This window comes from Chlorocebus sabaeus, chromosome 23 (assembly GCF_047675955.1).
Source record: "Chlorocebus sabaeus isolate Y175 chromosome 23, mChlSab1.0.hap1, whole genome shotgun sequence".
In the NCBI taxonomy this organism is placed as follows: Eukaryota; Metazoa; Chordata; class Mammalia; order Primates; family Cercopithecidae; genus Chlorocebus; species Chlorocebus sabaeus.
This window is the reverse complement of record NC_132926.1, coordinates 32,779,988-32,794,806: the sequence shown is the minus strand read 5'-3', so window position 1 is coordinate 32,794,806 and position 14,819 is coordinate 32,779,988. Positions and strand designations below refer to the sequence as shown.

Sequence of the window (14,819 nt, the reverse complement as noted above, 5' to 3'; positions counted from 1 at the left end):
ACCAGCATCAGCTGCAGCTGGGTGCGGATCAGAAATGCAGAATCTTGGATCCCACCCCACACCCCCTGAATCAGAATTGGCATTTTGACAAGATCCCCAGGTAATTCTTACACACACTCAAGTTTGAGAAGCACTGGTGTCACGTGGAAAGAAAGAATGGCACTGATAACGTGGAGTGAGAAGGGTTAATGTTTAGTTTGGCTGTGGCCAAGGCACCGGAAACAGAAGGTTCCAGAGATTGAAGCACATGAACTGATGGGACAGGAAGGCTCTCTTTCCTGCCTCTGTCCTGGATGGCCAGGGGCTCCCGCCTGAGACCTGTGCTGAGCTTCGAGCTGCAGTGAGAAAGGACCCTGGTCAAGCAAAGCAGAGGGCAATCTGGGGCAGAGGGAGGCCTGAGAGCCCTTGCTCGGGGTTGCCTGAGCTCAGGGTTGCCAGGTGAGCCCAGGAAGGTCCAGTCCTTGGGCCAAGGCCATCTGAGGTAGAGTGGGGAGACCCGGAGAAACACCACAGGACTAACTGAGCAGGACCCTCCCGCAGGAGCTGGGTGGCAGGGCTGGGACAGCTGAGAGCCCCTGGGTCTGCTTTCACACCCGGACCTGCCCTCTGACCCCTGCCACCCAACTGTGCTGTGACTGTGCAGCTGTGACTGTGCCTGTCCGCCTTCCTCCGCAGTGCTGGAGCAGCTGCTCCCAGAGCTCACCGGGTTGCTCAGCCTTCTGGACCACGAGTACCTCAGCGATACCACCCTGGAGAAGAAGATGGCCGTGGCCTCCATCCTGCAGAGCCTGCAGCCCCTTCCAGGTCAGCCGCCAGCAGCCTGCCTGGAGGAGCTCCACTTATGTAGGACAACAAAACCTCCCTTCACCTGACTCAAGAACATGCAGGAACCCTCTGCCGCACCCCCATCCCCAGGGGCTGCCGCAGGAGGAAGGCTAAGCCCTGGACACAGCGTCCAATGCATTCCATGCAAGCAAGAGCTTGTCCACTGGGACCCCTCCCCACCGACAGCCCTGGCTGTGCTCTTTGTACTCCTTCACCCCCACCCTCCACAGACACACACCCACATACCCCCCACACTGACCTACAACACACACATCCAGCCCCTCACACAACTCAACATGCCCCCATGCCCCCCACACACCCACCACACCTGACACATGACACGCACACACCCTAGCATATGCCCGACAGCCCCAGTAATCTGTTTCCATACTGGGCTTCTGGGCATCCTTTTCCCTGGAGAAAGAGATCCTCAATAACAGTGTAAAAACTAAAACAAACTTCGAAACCCAGTGAAATAATTTAGGACATGAATGCACTTTGCAAAGTGAGTACTGTGTCCCATATGGGCTAGAAGTATGAGTGGGGCAGGGGAGACCTGGTCCCTCCTCCTTCACAGCTGGCGGGTCCCTCTTCTTCCTCACAGCAAAGGAGGTCTCCTACCTGTATGTGAACACAGCAGACCTCCACTCGGGACCCAGCTTCGTGGAGTCCCTCTTTGAAGAATTTGGTAAGTGACCCCCTCCCAGCCTCAGCTACGGAGCTATCCCTTTCTCCCTGTGTGTGCAGAAGCGTCCCCCGACTGGACTGGGCCTGGCTCTAACGTCACATCATTAAGTCGCTTGGGGCAAGTCCTTGGCCCCTCTGGGCTCTGCCAGCTCTGAAAGTCTAATCCAAGTCTGCCTAGGAATAGGAATTGAGCTCAGAGATTCGAGGAATGGTAGGGATGACCATGCAGTCCAAAGAAGGCGTGGCACGTTAGGGCATTTCCTCGCTGGCCGTGTCCAGGTGATTGCCACTTGAGACACTGGGCTGAGTGGTGCAGTGGCTCAGCAGAAATGAGAGCTTGCGTGGCTGCCATGGGCACGGGAGCAGCTGAGCCAGGTGCATGCAGAGTACCTGCCGACCTAGCCCTATCCTGAGGGAAGACAGCCCTGTTCAACACAGAAAGAAAGCTACAGGTCTCGGTGAGAGAGTTTTGGGGACTCATAGACTTAGGGAGCACACTGTGCCTTTATAACAATGCTCAAAGATTTCCAAAGTACCAAAACAAGTGTGATTTTATTTGATCCTCTCTACAATCCTGGAAAACAGACAAGGCAGGCATCATTGCCGCCAGCGTACTGATGAGTTTCAGAGTCATAAGTCATTTGCTTAGGGTTACTAATGGAGGGGTGGTGGAGCCTGACCTCACACTCAAGCCTCCTGACCCCAAATCCAGCCCTCTTCCCCAGGGCTGTGCTGCTCATCCTTGGCTTTTCTTTGCCCCATGGTCTGTCCCTCTGTAGACTGTGACCTGAGTGACCTTCGGGACATGCCAGAGGATGATGGGGAGCCCAGCAAAGCAGCCAGCCCTGAGCCAGCCAAGAGTCCATGCCTGAGAAACGTGAGTCATGGCCTGGGTTCCCACACCGCAGGGCCTCTGTGCCTCTGGAGGAGGCAGGGGAAGCTCTCCCCTTCATGCTGGGTGCCCTCCTGGCGGTTCTGGACCCTGTTGTCTCTCTCGGGTTGTGGGTGAGGGCACAGGTAGCACCGTATGAACATTTCAATGGCCCATGATGTGCTCACTGTGTGTTTTTTTCCTTATTTAATTTTATTTTTATTTTTTATTTTGCCACCTTCCTGACTGGGAAGTCACTGTGTTTGTGCTGAGCAGGGAGAATGTGGTGAACTTATCTGTGCCTTCAGGCCCAAAGGACGTCACCACCCCAACTTCTGATTGCATAACATAAGCCGGGCTGTGGGAAAAGCTCCGGATCAGGAGTTGGGTGACCTCTGCCCACCCCCATGGCTCTGCTGTGTAGCCTTGGGCGAGTTGCTTCTCTTCTCTGAGCCTGAGTTTGTCACCTACAGAGTGAAAGACTGGAGCAGATGTAGGATGCCCAACCTTGGGGCCATGGAATTAGAGCAAGGGGCTCATAATCACAACAAGCTTTATCTGTCAACTGCATAATTCATTGTCATCATCACTAGCAACGGTACCAGTCACTAACAACTTACTATGTCCTTTACATGCTGACAGCAACTGAATGAGGCTGGCACGATTGTTATACCCATTTTACAGATGAGGAAACTGAGGCTCAGAGAGAATGAGTGATATGACCCATGTCCCACAACTCACATGTGGCAAAACTTAGCTGTAAAGCCATGGTTCCCCTGGCCCAGTGGCTCAGCACTCAGCTGCAGGTGGTCCTGCCTCACTAAAGAACAGGCCTCACGCTTCCTTGTCCTACTGCGCCTCGTGTGTGTGTAGACGTGGTTACAGAGTAGTGCAGAACTCACAGTAGCTTCTGGTAATTCTGCATGTGCTCAGTAAAAAGTGTGACTACTGCTGTTTGGCAGTCCACAAAACTTGCAGACATTCCAGGGGAACCCTGATGATTAAAAAAATTGGGGTAAGAATCACTGGATAAATATGCCCTCAAGTTTTGCCAACTCTGTGACTCTATTAAAAGGTATGGCTTCACATCCACACTGCCTCCTGCCTTCCATGAGCTCCTGCCTCCCTCTCCCTCAGCCTCCCTCTCCCCACCCTACTCCACTCCCCTAGCCTCTTTTTTGTCTCCTTGCAGGCAGCCAACCTGCCTCCACCACTCCCCAACAAACCTCCCCCTGAGGACTACTATGAAGAGGCCCTTCCTCTGGGACCCGGCAAGTCACCTGAGTACATCAGCTCCCACAGTAAGTTCTGGTCTCCTTGCTGGGGCTGGGGACTTCCCCTCCCTGAGAAGCCAAATCTCAGCTCCTCTGTGTCCTGTGGGAGCTGGAAGTGCAAGCCTGTCACCCTTCCAACCATGTCACCATTGACTGAGGAGAAGCTGCCCTGGGCACCTGGCCTCTTCGGTGACAGCCTGGGTGGACCAATGTGTGTGGCCCCAGGGGCTAGGGACTTAGGTTCTAGTCCCAGATCTGTGTGGCCTTGGAAAATCCCCTTGCCCTCTGGATCTCTGTTCTTCCACCCTTAAAACAAGAAAGAGGAACCAGACACACCGTGTCGGTGTGCTAGGAGGCAGCTACACAGATGACCACCACTATACTGTTCCCCCTACTAAAACTGCTAACCCAAGTGCTCCTCTCGAGCGGGTGGTGAAATTGTTTCAGTAGACTGACATCCTACAGATGGGTTAGGTTATCGAGTCAATGCATAAAATAAAAAGCATGCGGTCCAAACCAGAGGTTGTCAGAGTAGAGTGGGGGTACCCAGGGGTTCATAAGATGATGTAGGCAGAAATATCAGAAGCTTTACTTCTATTTAGTTCAACACATCTTTTAATAAATTCCATGTGAATGTTTTGTAGTATTTATAATCTGATAATAGCATATTTTTTAAAAAATGTTTATATATACACATATAACATACAAAAACACACATAAATATATGTATATATTTTTACTAGTAGGTGGGTGCAGTAAAATAATATAGTGAGCACTGGTACAGGTTACCATTGAAAATCTCTTAAATGGGCCATAAAAGAGAGTCTTTGGTCTTTTCATCGGTTTCCTCCAGCATTGCAACACATGGACGTTCTTTTGAGTGAAGATCAGATGAACTCACTTGTTTGGGTAAAAGGACTAAATGTTACATATAAGAAACTATATCCTAATGTTTGGATGGCTCAGGATGAGTAGTTGAATTTGTAGAAGATACTGTTTGTGTGATGCTACTCTGTCATTCAGCAGCACAGTGGAATGTTCTCCAACCACCAAAAAATCATCAGATTTCTAAAATGAATTCTGATTGGCACAGACAGATCGGTTTTATTATGTCATTGAAAACATCAAACACAAAGTACTGTGTACAATTCCATTTGTTTTTTAAATAGGGTGTACACACACACACACATATATACACATACATGCATGCATCCGTTTTAACAATTTTTCAAGAATATGCAAGGAACTATTAATAGGATTTTCCTGCGGGAAATTAATAGAAATATGGGTGAAGGGAACATATTTTTTCATTCATAATCTTTTGTATTACTGTTTGTGCTTTTTACCATGGTTGAATTTTTTTATTGTGGTAAAATACACATAAGATTAACCATCTCCACCATTTCAAACTGTCCAACAAGTGACATTTAGTACATTCAGTACATTCACAGTGTTTGCAGCCATAACTACTATCTAGTCCCCAAACATTGTCATCACCACAGAAGGAAGCCCATGCCGCTAAGCAGTCACTCCCCATTCCCCACCCCAGCCCCTGCTAACCACCAATTCACTTTCTGTCCATAAGGATTTGCCTATTCTGGACATTTCACATAAATGGAATCATATAATCTGTGGCCTTCTGTGTCTGACTTCTTTCACTTAGCGTGTTTTCTAGGTTCATCCACGTTGTAGCATGCCTCAGAACTTCTTTCCTTTCTATGGCTGAACACTATCCCACTGTAGGGATAGACCACATTGTGCTTATTCATTCCTCAGCTGATGGATCTTGGGCCGATTGCACCTTTTGGCTATGGTGCTTGGACCAGGTAATCCACAGCCCTCTTCAGCCTTGATAGTCTCAGGTTCTGTGTTATCGCAGATGTAAAACAGCCAACTTTATTTTATACATTCAAGGGTAGGGAACAGAGGGCTGCTGGGCCTTCAATCCCAGGTCAATCCTATTGGCTAGATGGGGCTCCTTCATCTCCCCAGGGAGTTCACTTCCCTCTCAGACAGGGCAGAGAAGACACCTCCCAGAAGCCGCTGGAATCCTGGGGTAGAAGGAAAGGGAGGGCTTCAGGAAGGACCGGGAACCTTGTCCAGGGAAAGCACGCCAAGCCCATCAGGGAGTATCCTTCCTCTCGCGCACAGCGTCCAGCCCTGCCAGGTGCCTGAGTACTGTGCCCCCATGCCCCCTCACCCTTCCCCACTTCACACCTCTGGCCCTGGTGAACACCCCTGTTCACCTCCCAGGAGATGTCCAGCGTCTGAGGCCTCAGAGTGCCTGCTGGAAAGGCGGGCTCCGAGCCTCACTTGGGAGATAGAACTGGGTGTCCCTGTCACTGGGAATGTCAGTGCTGCTGTCTTCAGGAAACAGATGCACGGGAGGGGCTAGGAGCCCAGAGCAGCATTCTGAAGAGCCGTGTGCTGTGAGAGTGAGTTGGACTGGGTGAAGGAAGGCTTCCTGGAGGGGGGATGTGCACCATCCCCTGAGCCGGCACCCTCAGTTCTGATCCAGGCTCTGTCACCAGCAAACTGTGTGTGGCTTGTTTCCTTGTCTGTAAAATGGGGCTGATCTCTACCTCCCTGCCTTGTGGGAATCAAAGGAGACAATCACAGTAATAATAGCTGGCACTCATTTAGCATATTGTGTGTGCCAGGCACTGTCCTAAGAATTCACATGCATTGTATCACTAAGCCAAGGTGGGAATTGCTCATGTCACTTTCCAGATCAAGAATCTGAAATGCAGAGACTTTTCTTTTCGAGGTCACTCAGTAAATGATAGAGGTAGGACTTGAACTCAACTCTGATTGATCCCAAAGCACATGCTCTTAACCATCTGAACTCAAAGTATGTTCCAGAGACTGCCTGTATCAAAATAACATTTTTAAAAAATTATTGAATAAATTTTTCCCAACTCATTGGAGTCCAATATATTTTCTATTTTTATGGATGTTTAGAATTTTCCTATTAAATAGTCATTTTTTAATGCAGATTCCTCAGCCCAGCCCACTCCAATGAACCAGAATCTCTGGAGATACAGCCCGGGCGTCTGCATTTTCAAACAACTCGCAGATCATTCTGATACAGAATACAGTTTGAGACATCCCACTAACACCAGCACTGCACTGTGCTACCTGCCAGCTCCAAATGGGAAGGTGTTGTGAAAATCCGCACAGGCAGTTGTAGTCACTATTATGCGCGATATTATTATCTCCTCTAGTTCAGTTCTTCCTTTGCAGTCCCAGAGGTTTAGAAGGAAGTGAGAGGAAGGGCTGAGGTGGAAGAAGATGAGAAGGCAGAGCAGGGAGGGAGGTCTCAGCCCAGGCAGCTGGTACATTGCTCCCTGCAGTACAAAAATCAGAGCTGTGACCAACACACACACCACACACACACACACCACACACACACGCGCACACACCGTGCACACATGCAATACTCTGGGGTCATTGAGGGGGAGCTGACCACTCCCTGCCTAAGGAAGTCAGAGGAAAGCTCTTTGATGTGGGTTTTGATGGATGAGAAGTCCTCTGGCAGAAGAGAGAGAGCACAGGGAACAGCACGAATACGTGCCGGGAGATAGGACAACCCAGCAGGGCAGTTTCTGGTGACAGGAGCAGAGGGACTGTGGGGAGCTAGAACAGATGAGATGCAGAGAGGAGGCCCCACACCCTGGCCCAGAGCTGCTCAGAGTGTCTGCTGTCTCTTCCCTGAGGAGGAGTAGGGGTGTCAGGGTCTCCCCCAGTCCTGGCCCCTGGAGTTTGCCTGCATTTCTCCAAAGTGCAGCTCTTTCTGACAACCCACAGATGGCTGCAGCCCCTCGCACTCGATTGTGGATGGCTACTATGAGGACGCAGACAGCAGCTACCCTGCAACCAGAGTGAACGGCGAGCTTAAGAGCTCCTGTAAGTACCAGGTGGGCGTCCAGATGCTGGGCAGGGCTTCTGCCCTTGGCCTGGCTGTTAGCATGCGTGTGCCCACCAGCCCCTCACCCAGACCATGGTCACCAGAGAGGCCCCAAAGCCCTTGTTTTGAGTGACCCCAGCACTCAGTGGAAGGACCGCTGGAATGAGTCAGGAGGCCTGGATCGAACCCTTTCCCTGACTTTTGGTAACTAATCTTAGGTGAGTAATTTTTTTTCGCTGAGCCTCAAGTTTCCTTATCTATAAAATGGAGATTTGCTGGGTTATCGTGAAAATAATGAAAGACAACAGATGTCAAGATGAAGGGGTAATGACAATAGCATAAATTTATTGAGCATTTATTGGGTGCCAAACACTTGGCTAAACACTGTCCATGCATTGGTCTTCAAATAGCCGGCTGAAGTGGATATCTCGTTTATTATGATCATTTTACTGATGAGGACACTGAAGCTCTGAGAAGGGAAGTAACCAAGATCACAAAGCAAGGGATAAATCAGTACAACAAAATGCAAAAGGCTCACACCTGTAATCCCAGTACTTCGGGAGGCCAAGGCGGGTGGATCACCTGAGGTCAGGAGTTGGAGACCAGCCTGGCCAACATGGTGAAACCCCATCTCTACTAAAAATACAAAAATTAGCTGGGTGTGGTGGTGGGCGCCTGTAATCCCAGCTACCTGGGAGTCTGAGACAGGAGAATCACTTGAACTCGGGAGGCGGAGGTTGCAGTAAGGCGGAGGTTGCAGTAAGGCAGAGGTTGCAGTAAGCCGAGATCACACCACTGCAGTCCAGCCTGGGTGACAGAGCGAGACTCCATCTCAAAAAAAAAAAAAAAAGTAGAGGCCTTAGTCATTACCAGTGTCATGCCTTATGCCCATGCCTTCCTAGCCTCAGGCCCCAGTGCAGGGATGGCTGCAGAGGGGTGAGAAGGTGCTTCCCCAGAATGGCACAGTGACAGATCCTTTCCCATGACGCCTGCAGATAATGACTCTGACGCAATGAGCAGCTCCTATGAGTCCTACGATGAGGAGGAGGAGGAAGGGAAGAGCCCGCAGCCCCGACACCAGTGGCCCTCAGAGGAGGCCTCCATGCACCTGGTGAGGGAATGCAGGATATGTGCCTTCCTGCTGCGGAAAAAGCGTTTCGGGCAGTGGGCCAAGCAGCTGACGGTCATCAGGGAGGACCAGCTCCTGGTGAGTGGTCTAGCAGCAACCACGTGTCTCAGCCTCACATAGACTTGCATGTGGGTGTGTCTCTACATCCATGTGGATATGTCTGCCTTGGGCATACCCGGATTGACTTGGTGCACAGAAGCTCAAAGCCCCCATGCTCCCAAGATCACGACTTTCCCTACTGGAGCAGAATTTAAACACACACACATACACACACACACACACATACACACACCCTCTGTCTCTCTCTCTCTTTCTCTCTGTCTCTCTCTCTCGCTCTCAAATTTAAAGACCTGGGCTAGGCACGGTCGCTCACACCTGTAATCCCAGCACTTTTGGAGGCCAAGGCAGGTGGATCACTTGAGGTCAGGAGTTCGAGACCAGCCTGGCCAACATGGTGAAACCCCATCTCTACTAAAAATATAAAAAAATTAGCCAGGTGTGGTAGTGTGTGCCTGTAGTCCCGGCTACTTGGGAGGCTGAGTCAGGAGAATCACTTGAAACCAGAAGGCTGAGGTTGCAGTGAGCCGAGATCGTACCACTACACTCCAACTTGGGCGACGGTGTGAAACTCCATCTCAAAAACCAAAAAAAAAAGACCTGATATAGGCTTTACCATGTTTTTGTTTTGTCAAAAAAAAAGAATTATCACTTTTAAATTTTTGTTGTTTTTCATTATGCAAGTAAATGTGCTTATTTATAAACTAGAGAAAAACAGATGAAAAGTGATTTAAAAAAAAACTATTGACCAAACATCAATAATTTCACTGACCAAGAGATAACCACTATTAAGCTTTAGTGTACACATTTCCACCCTCATTTCCATACATCTGTCTTTTATAAAACGAATCCCCTACAAAACTCAATTGTTCTATTACTTGCTTTTTTTTAAGAAGGGTTTTTTTTTATATTTGCCATCTCTCAGCTTATCATTTCATAAAAGAAAGAGCACCTTTAATTACAAAGTAAGAGGATAAACATAATTTCAGAAAAAGAATAGCTTCTCTCCCCAGAAATCTGTTGACAAGCCTTGCCCAACACGAATGCATCTGAAACATGACCTTTTCTCACTCCAGGGCGGCACTAGTCCAAGGGACATGACAAACCTCTTTCCAGTCCTACCCCTTCTATATTTTTCTCCACACATTGCAGTAGCTAGGACCTCAAGCACAATGCAAACAGAAGTGGGAGAGCAGGCATCCTTGTCTCAGTCTAGAGCTCAAAAGGGAAGTCACTGTTAAGGCTGGGTATGGTGACTCATGCCTGTAATCCCAGCACTTTGGGAGGCTGAGGCAGGAGGATCACTTGAAGCTAGGAGTTCAAAACCAGCCTGGGCAACAAAGCAAGACTCCATCTCTACCAAAAAAAAAAAAAAAAAAATGTTTTTTATTTAGCCAGGCATAGTGGTATGCACCTGTAGTCCCAGCTACTCAGGAGTCTGAGGCAGGAAGATTGCTTGAGCCCAGGAGTTTGAAGCTGCAGTGAGCTATGATCACAGCACTGCACTCCAGCGTGGGTGATAAAGCAAGACCCAGTCTCTAAAAATAATAATAATAATAATTTACCATTCAGGATGACATTTGCAGTGGGTTGTTTGTAGATGAAAATGTTCCTTATGATTACATTAAGGAGATCCCTCTATTCTTAGTTCACTTAAATGGATGCTGAATTTTATCAAATACTTTTTCTAGCTCTATTCAGATATGTGATTTTTGGCCTTTTTTTCTGTTCATATGGTTAATGATACAGTTGGTCTTTGAATGTTAAACTGCTCTTGCATTCCTAGAATAAACCCCACTTGGTCTTGATGTAGTTGCTTTTTACATACCTCTGGAATCCATTTGCTAGCATTTTGGTCAGGGCTTTTGCGATTGTGTTATGAGAGAAATTTGCGTATAATTCTCTCTTTTTGTAGTGTCATTGTCAGGTTCTGGTATGAAAGTAATGCCGGACTCATAAAAAAAGATGGGAAAGTGAGAATTATTATTCATAAACTATTGACTTCCCAAGGCCAACCCTCCATCTCTACTAGAATTCTGACTCCCAAATTCCTGCCAGGTAGATTTTTAACTGGCTTCCTCCCGAGCCAGCCCATTTCTTCTCTGGTTCTTTAGGGTAACCTGGTCTTCCTAGGATTATGCTACAGTCTGCCTCTTCCCAAATAGGTAGTTGTGACTGAAAATCGCCCAAAGATGCCTCCTCCCAGGCTTCTCTTCCAGGGTGAACGGCCTGGACCCTTCAGCTATCCTCGCACAGTGCCCATGGCTAGGGTGGGGGAGGCCTCTAAAGGGAGGTCGGGCCTCCCCTGAGCCTTTGAGTGACGATGTCTCCCTCCTCTACCCTCTACTTCAGAAGATCCTGATGCCTTTCTCTCCCTGTCCAGTGTTATAAAAGCTCCAAGGACCGGCAGCCGCATCTGAGGTTGGCACTGGATACCTGCAGCGTCATCTACATGCCCAAGGACAGCCGGCACAAGAGGCATGAGCTGCGTTTCACCCAGGGGGCTACCGAGGTCTTGGTGCTGTCATTGCAGAGCCGAGAGCAGGCCGAGGAGTGGCTGAAGGTGCGTGGCCTGCACCTGACCTTCCCACCTTCCCACCCTTTCTCTCTTCCCCAAGCCAGCCCTCAGTAGAGCTGGCTCCTGTCCCTGGAAGAGCCTCTTGCTCAGTGCCTGAGCCCAAATGCCCTGTGTGTGGCTAGGGTTTATGTCTGGAAATGGGCCTCAGATATCTCCAAGAGGCAGACTTCATGCTGGAGACCTATGTTCCTTCTAGTTACTTGAATTCCCTTTCCAAATCCTTACTGTGGGCTTGTTCAGGCTACACTTGTATACCTCCTGGAACTGGAAGCTTAGTATCTACAAAGGAAGCTGATTTCATCATTAGACCAGTGAATTCTTAAAACAACAACAACAATAAAGGAAAAATCTTTCCTTGCCTTGAAACGTACATCCTTGTAATGACCACCCATGGGCCAGCTTCTGCCTCTGCAGCTACACGGAACAATGAAAGTTACCAAAAAATGAGCACTTACTTTGTGCCATGCATTGTGCCAAGAGCTTTACATACATGACCTCATTTCTGCTTGAAAATGGGACAAAATATTATTGTTCCCTTTTCACAGATGAGGAAACTAAGACGCAGCTTTGAGAACTTATGTGACTTGCCAAAGGTCACACAACCAAAGTGATTGGAGCCAGAATTTGAAGCTAAGAAGTAAGTCTCCTCCAAAGGCCATAGGCAGGATGACATAGTGATGACATGGGAGAGGGGACTTTGTGGCACCCACACTTGAGTCAAGCCCCAGGCCTAAGGGGCACTTACTGGTTGTGTGACCTTCTGCAAACGACTTTGCCCCTCTGTGCCTGTTTTTTTCATCTGTGAAATGGTCCTTGGAAGGATTCTGGAGAGCACTCGGCACAGTGCCTGCCAGGCAGTGAGTGTGTGGCAACGGTCAGTAATTACTGCCATGATGACTGCGATGCCCCACCCCCCATTCCTTTACAGCAGACCCCCATCCCTGCACCGCCTCTACTTCGCTCTGACACCGTCCTTTCCTCCTCTGATCTTCCTGCTGGAACAATGAAGCCAAACACCTCCCTCCCTACCCAGCCCCTTCCTTCCTGTGATAACCAGCCCCCGTGATGGAACATTTGGTGTTTCTCATTACCTCTTTGTCTCAGGAGGGAAGGAAGGGGAGAACCTGCCTGCTGGGGGAGCCTGTACCCCTCCATGGACTGGTGGGGTCGGCAGACGGAGCCCTAGACTGGAGTTAAAAGAGACCTGCCTTGACATTGGTCCTGGGCGGCAGTTAGCCCAGAGGTTAACTGTGGGCAGCTGAACTGCCTGCATTTAGTTTCTGGCTCTGCTGCACCTAACAGGTGGCTTCCCCTCTGCAAGCCTCGTCATCTTAAGCTGTAACTCAGGGCTCACAAGGCTGCTGAGGGATAAAATGGGATAATCCACAGAAAGCCACCAGATAGGTGAGCAACAAATGGTGGCTATGATTATTTCCTGATCTCGTGCTTATTGCTGTGTGGCCTTGGCAAGTGAGTGGATGCCTTTAGGAGATAGAGGTGATAACTCCAGCTGCCCTACAGGTTGCTGTAAAGGTGCGCATGGTCACAGAAGCAGGTCCCTCACACTTGTGAGGCTTTATGGTTCCCATCACTCTTCACATCTGTGGTCCCACTGTCCTCAGGCAACCCAAGGAGGAAAGCAGAGGACTAGGATCATTCCCATGTTGCAGATGTGGACACTGAGGCCCAGAGCAGAGAAGTGGCTCTTCCCAGACCACACAACTAATTAGCAATAAGCCTCTTGGTCCCCATCCTTGTATCTTTTCAACCCAGGGGACAGATATGGGAGAAAGCCTTTACAAACCCCAATGTGCCCCACGCATGTGCAGGCGGCTATGTCAGCCCATCTGTTCCCCACAGTGGCCCTGACCCTCTGTTCTACAGCATTCACCACACAGACCCCATTCTTCCTTTGCATCGACAGCTTCCCTGCCCACCCGTTCACAGCTGTGTGTCCTCTTCACAGGTCATCCGAGAAGTGAGCAAGCCAGTTGGGGGAGCCGAGGGAGTGGAGGTGCCCAGATCCCCAGTCCTCCTGTGCAAGTTGGACCCGGACAAGGTATATCTGTCTCCACTAGGTCCTCCCCGGGCTAGGCAGTGGCCACTCAACACAGGCTCAACCCCAGGGGAACTCACTGGCTGGGGGGAAAGCCGGGCAACTGCCAAACTGTAGGTGCCCAGCACAGAGCTGGCACAACAGTAGGTGCTTAATAAATGTCTCCTGAATTCATGAATGCATGAACAAACGAGTGCCTGTGCCCAAAGTGCAACACAAACCAGAGGAGGGAGTGACGCACCTGCCAGGACGGGAGGAGGTCACGTTGCAATCGTGCCATGAAAAATAAGTTGAAATTTGTCAATTAGAAAAGGAGGGTGTATAATCCCAGCACTTTGGGAGGCCAAGGCGGGCACATCACTTGAGCCCAGGAGTTCAAGACCAGCCTGGACAACATAGTGAGACCTCATCTCTAAAACACAAAAATTACAAAATATTATCCAGGTGTGGTGGCACATGCCTGTAGTCCCCACTACTCAGGAGGCTAAGGTAGGAGAATTGCTTGAGCCTGGCAGGTGGAGGCTGCAGTGAGCCATGATTGCGCCACTGCACTCCAGCCTGGGCAACAGAGTGAGACCCTGTCTCAGAAAGAAAGAAAGAAAGGAGACAGAGAAAGAAGAAAGAGAAGGAGTGTGCCTGTCTGGAACATGAGAGAAGCAGGCATTAGCCAGTTGGTCAGGCTGGTGGCAAATATGTCCCAGTACCTGCACATTGCCAGGTATTGTGGGTAACAAAGGGCCTTGGACCCAAGTCCTCCCCTTAGGGACATTACAGTCGAGGGGAAGGGTTAAGACCCACAGACACGGGCCTTGCATGATGTAATCAAGGCTTGTATTTGTAGACTGTGACTGCATGCCCTGCAGTGTACTAAATGCTTTAAGTGTATTAACTGAGGTGATTTTCGTAAGAACTCTTTGGATAGGTACATTTTCAGAGGAGAAAGCTGAGACAGAGATTTGCCCAAGGTCACATAGTAAATAAGAACCATAGCCAGGATTTGAACCCAGATGGTCTAGTTCTTGATGACCATGTTGCCCCTCCTCTCAAGACCAGGATCCTGGGCACCTGCTTGACAGGTACTCGGTGAGTACCCAGGGCACCCCAGGAACTGTGCTAGCCATTGAAATGCAGTCCAAACACAAACAGGTGCAAGCCCTGCCCTCACAGCACTTCCAGCCCAGTAGGAAGTAGACGTGAATCAAACAGTCACACAGACTTATAAATGCCAAGCTGTGTAAATGCTAGGAGGGAAAAGTACCAGGTACCCTAGGGCCCTGCCTCTGTCTCAGCGCCCCAAGAAGGCTTCTCTGAGGAAGTGATATTTCAAATGAAGATGAAAAATTAGCAGGGAAGAGGAGGGAAAAGGCACTCTAAGCAGAGGGAAAAGGTACAGGAGCAGGAAGAAGCATGGAAGTGAAAACGGCCAGTATGGCTA

The 14,819-nt window shown here is 49.4% G+C and overlaps 1 protein-coding gene across 4 annotated transcripts in view; it reads left to right on the top strand.

Annotated features, from left to right (window-relative positions):
• Window positions 1-14,819, top strand: part of AFAP1L1 (actin filament associated protein 1 like 1) — a 68,089-nt gene that overhangs the window by 27,279 nt on the left and 25,991 nt on the right. For all 4 annotated transcript variants that reach the window (XM_038006181.2, XM_008014931.3, XM_038006186.2 and 1 more), the window contains 8 exons: window positions 676-804; window positions 1,430-1,513; window positions 2,292-2,389; window positions 3,576-3,684; window positions 7,465-7,563; window positions 8,560-8,771; window positions 11,134-11,313; window positions 13,295-13,387. In XM_038006181.2, coding sequence (XP_037862109.2) covers window positions 676-804; window positions 1,430-1,513; window positions 2,292-2,389; window positions 3,576-3,684; window positions 7,465-7,563; window positions 8,560-8,771; window positions 11,134-11,313; window positions 13,295-13,387 — 1,004 coding nt within the window. The remainder of the gene's footprint in view (window positions 1-675; window positions 805-1,429; window positions 1,514-2,291; window positions 2,390-3,575; window positions 3,685-7,464; window positions 7,564-8,559; window positions 8,772-11,133; window positions 11,314-13,294; window positions 13,388-14,819) is intronic.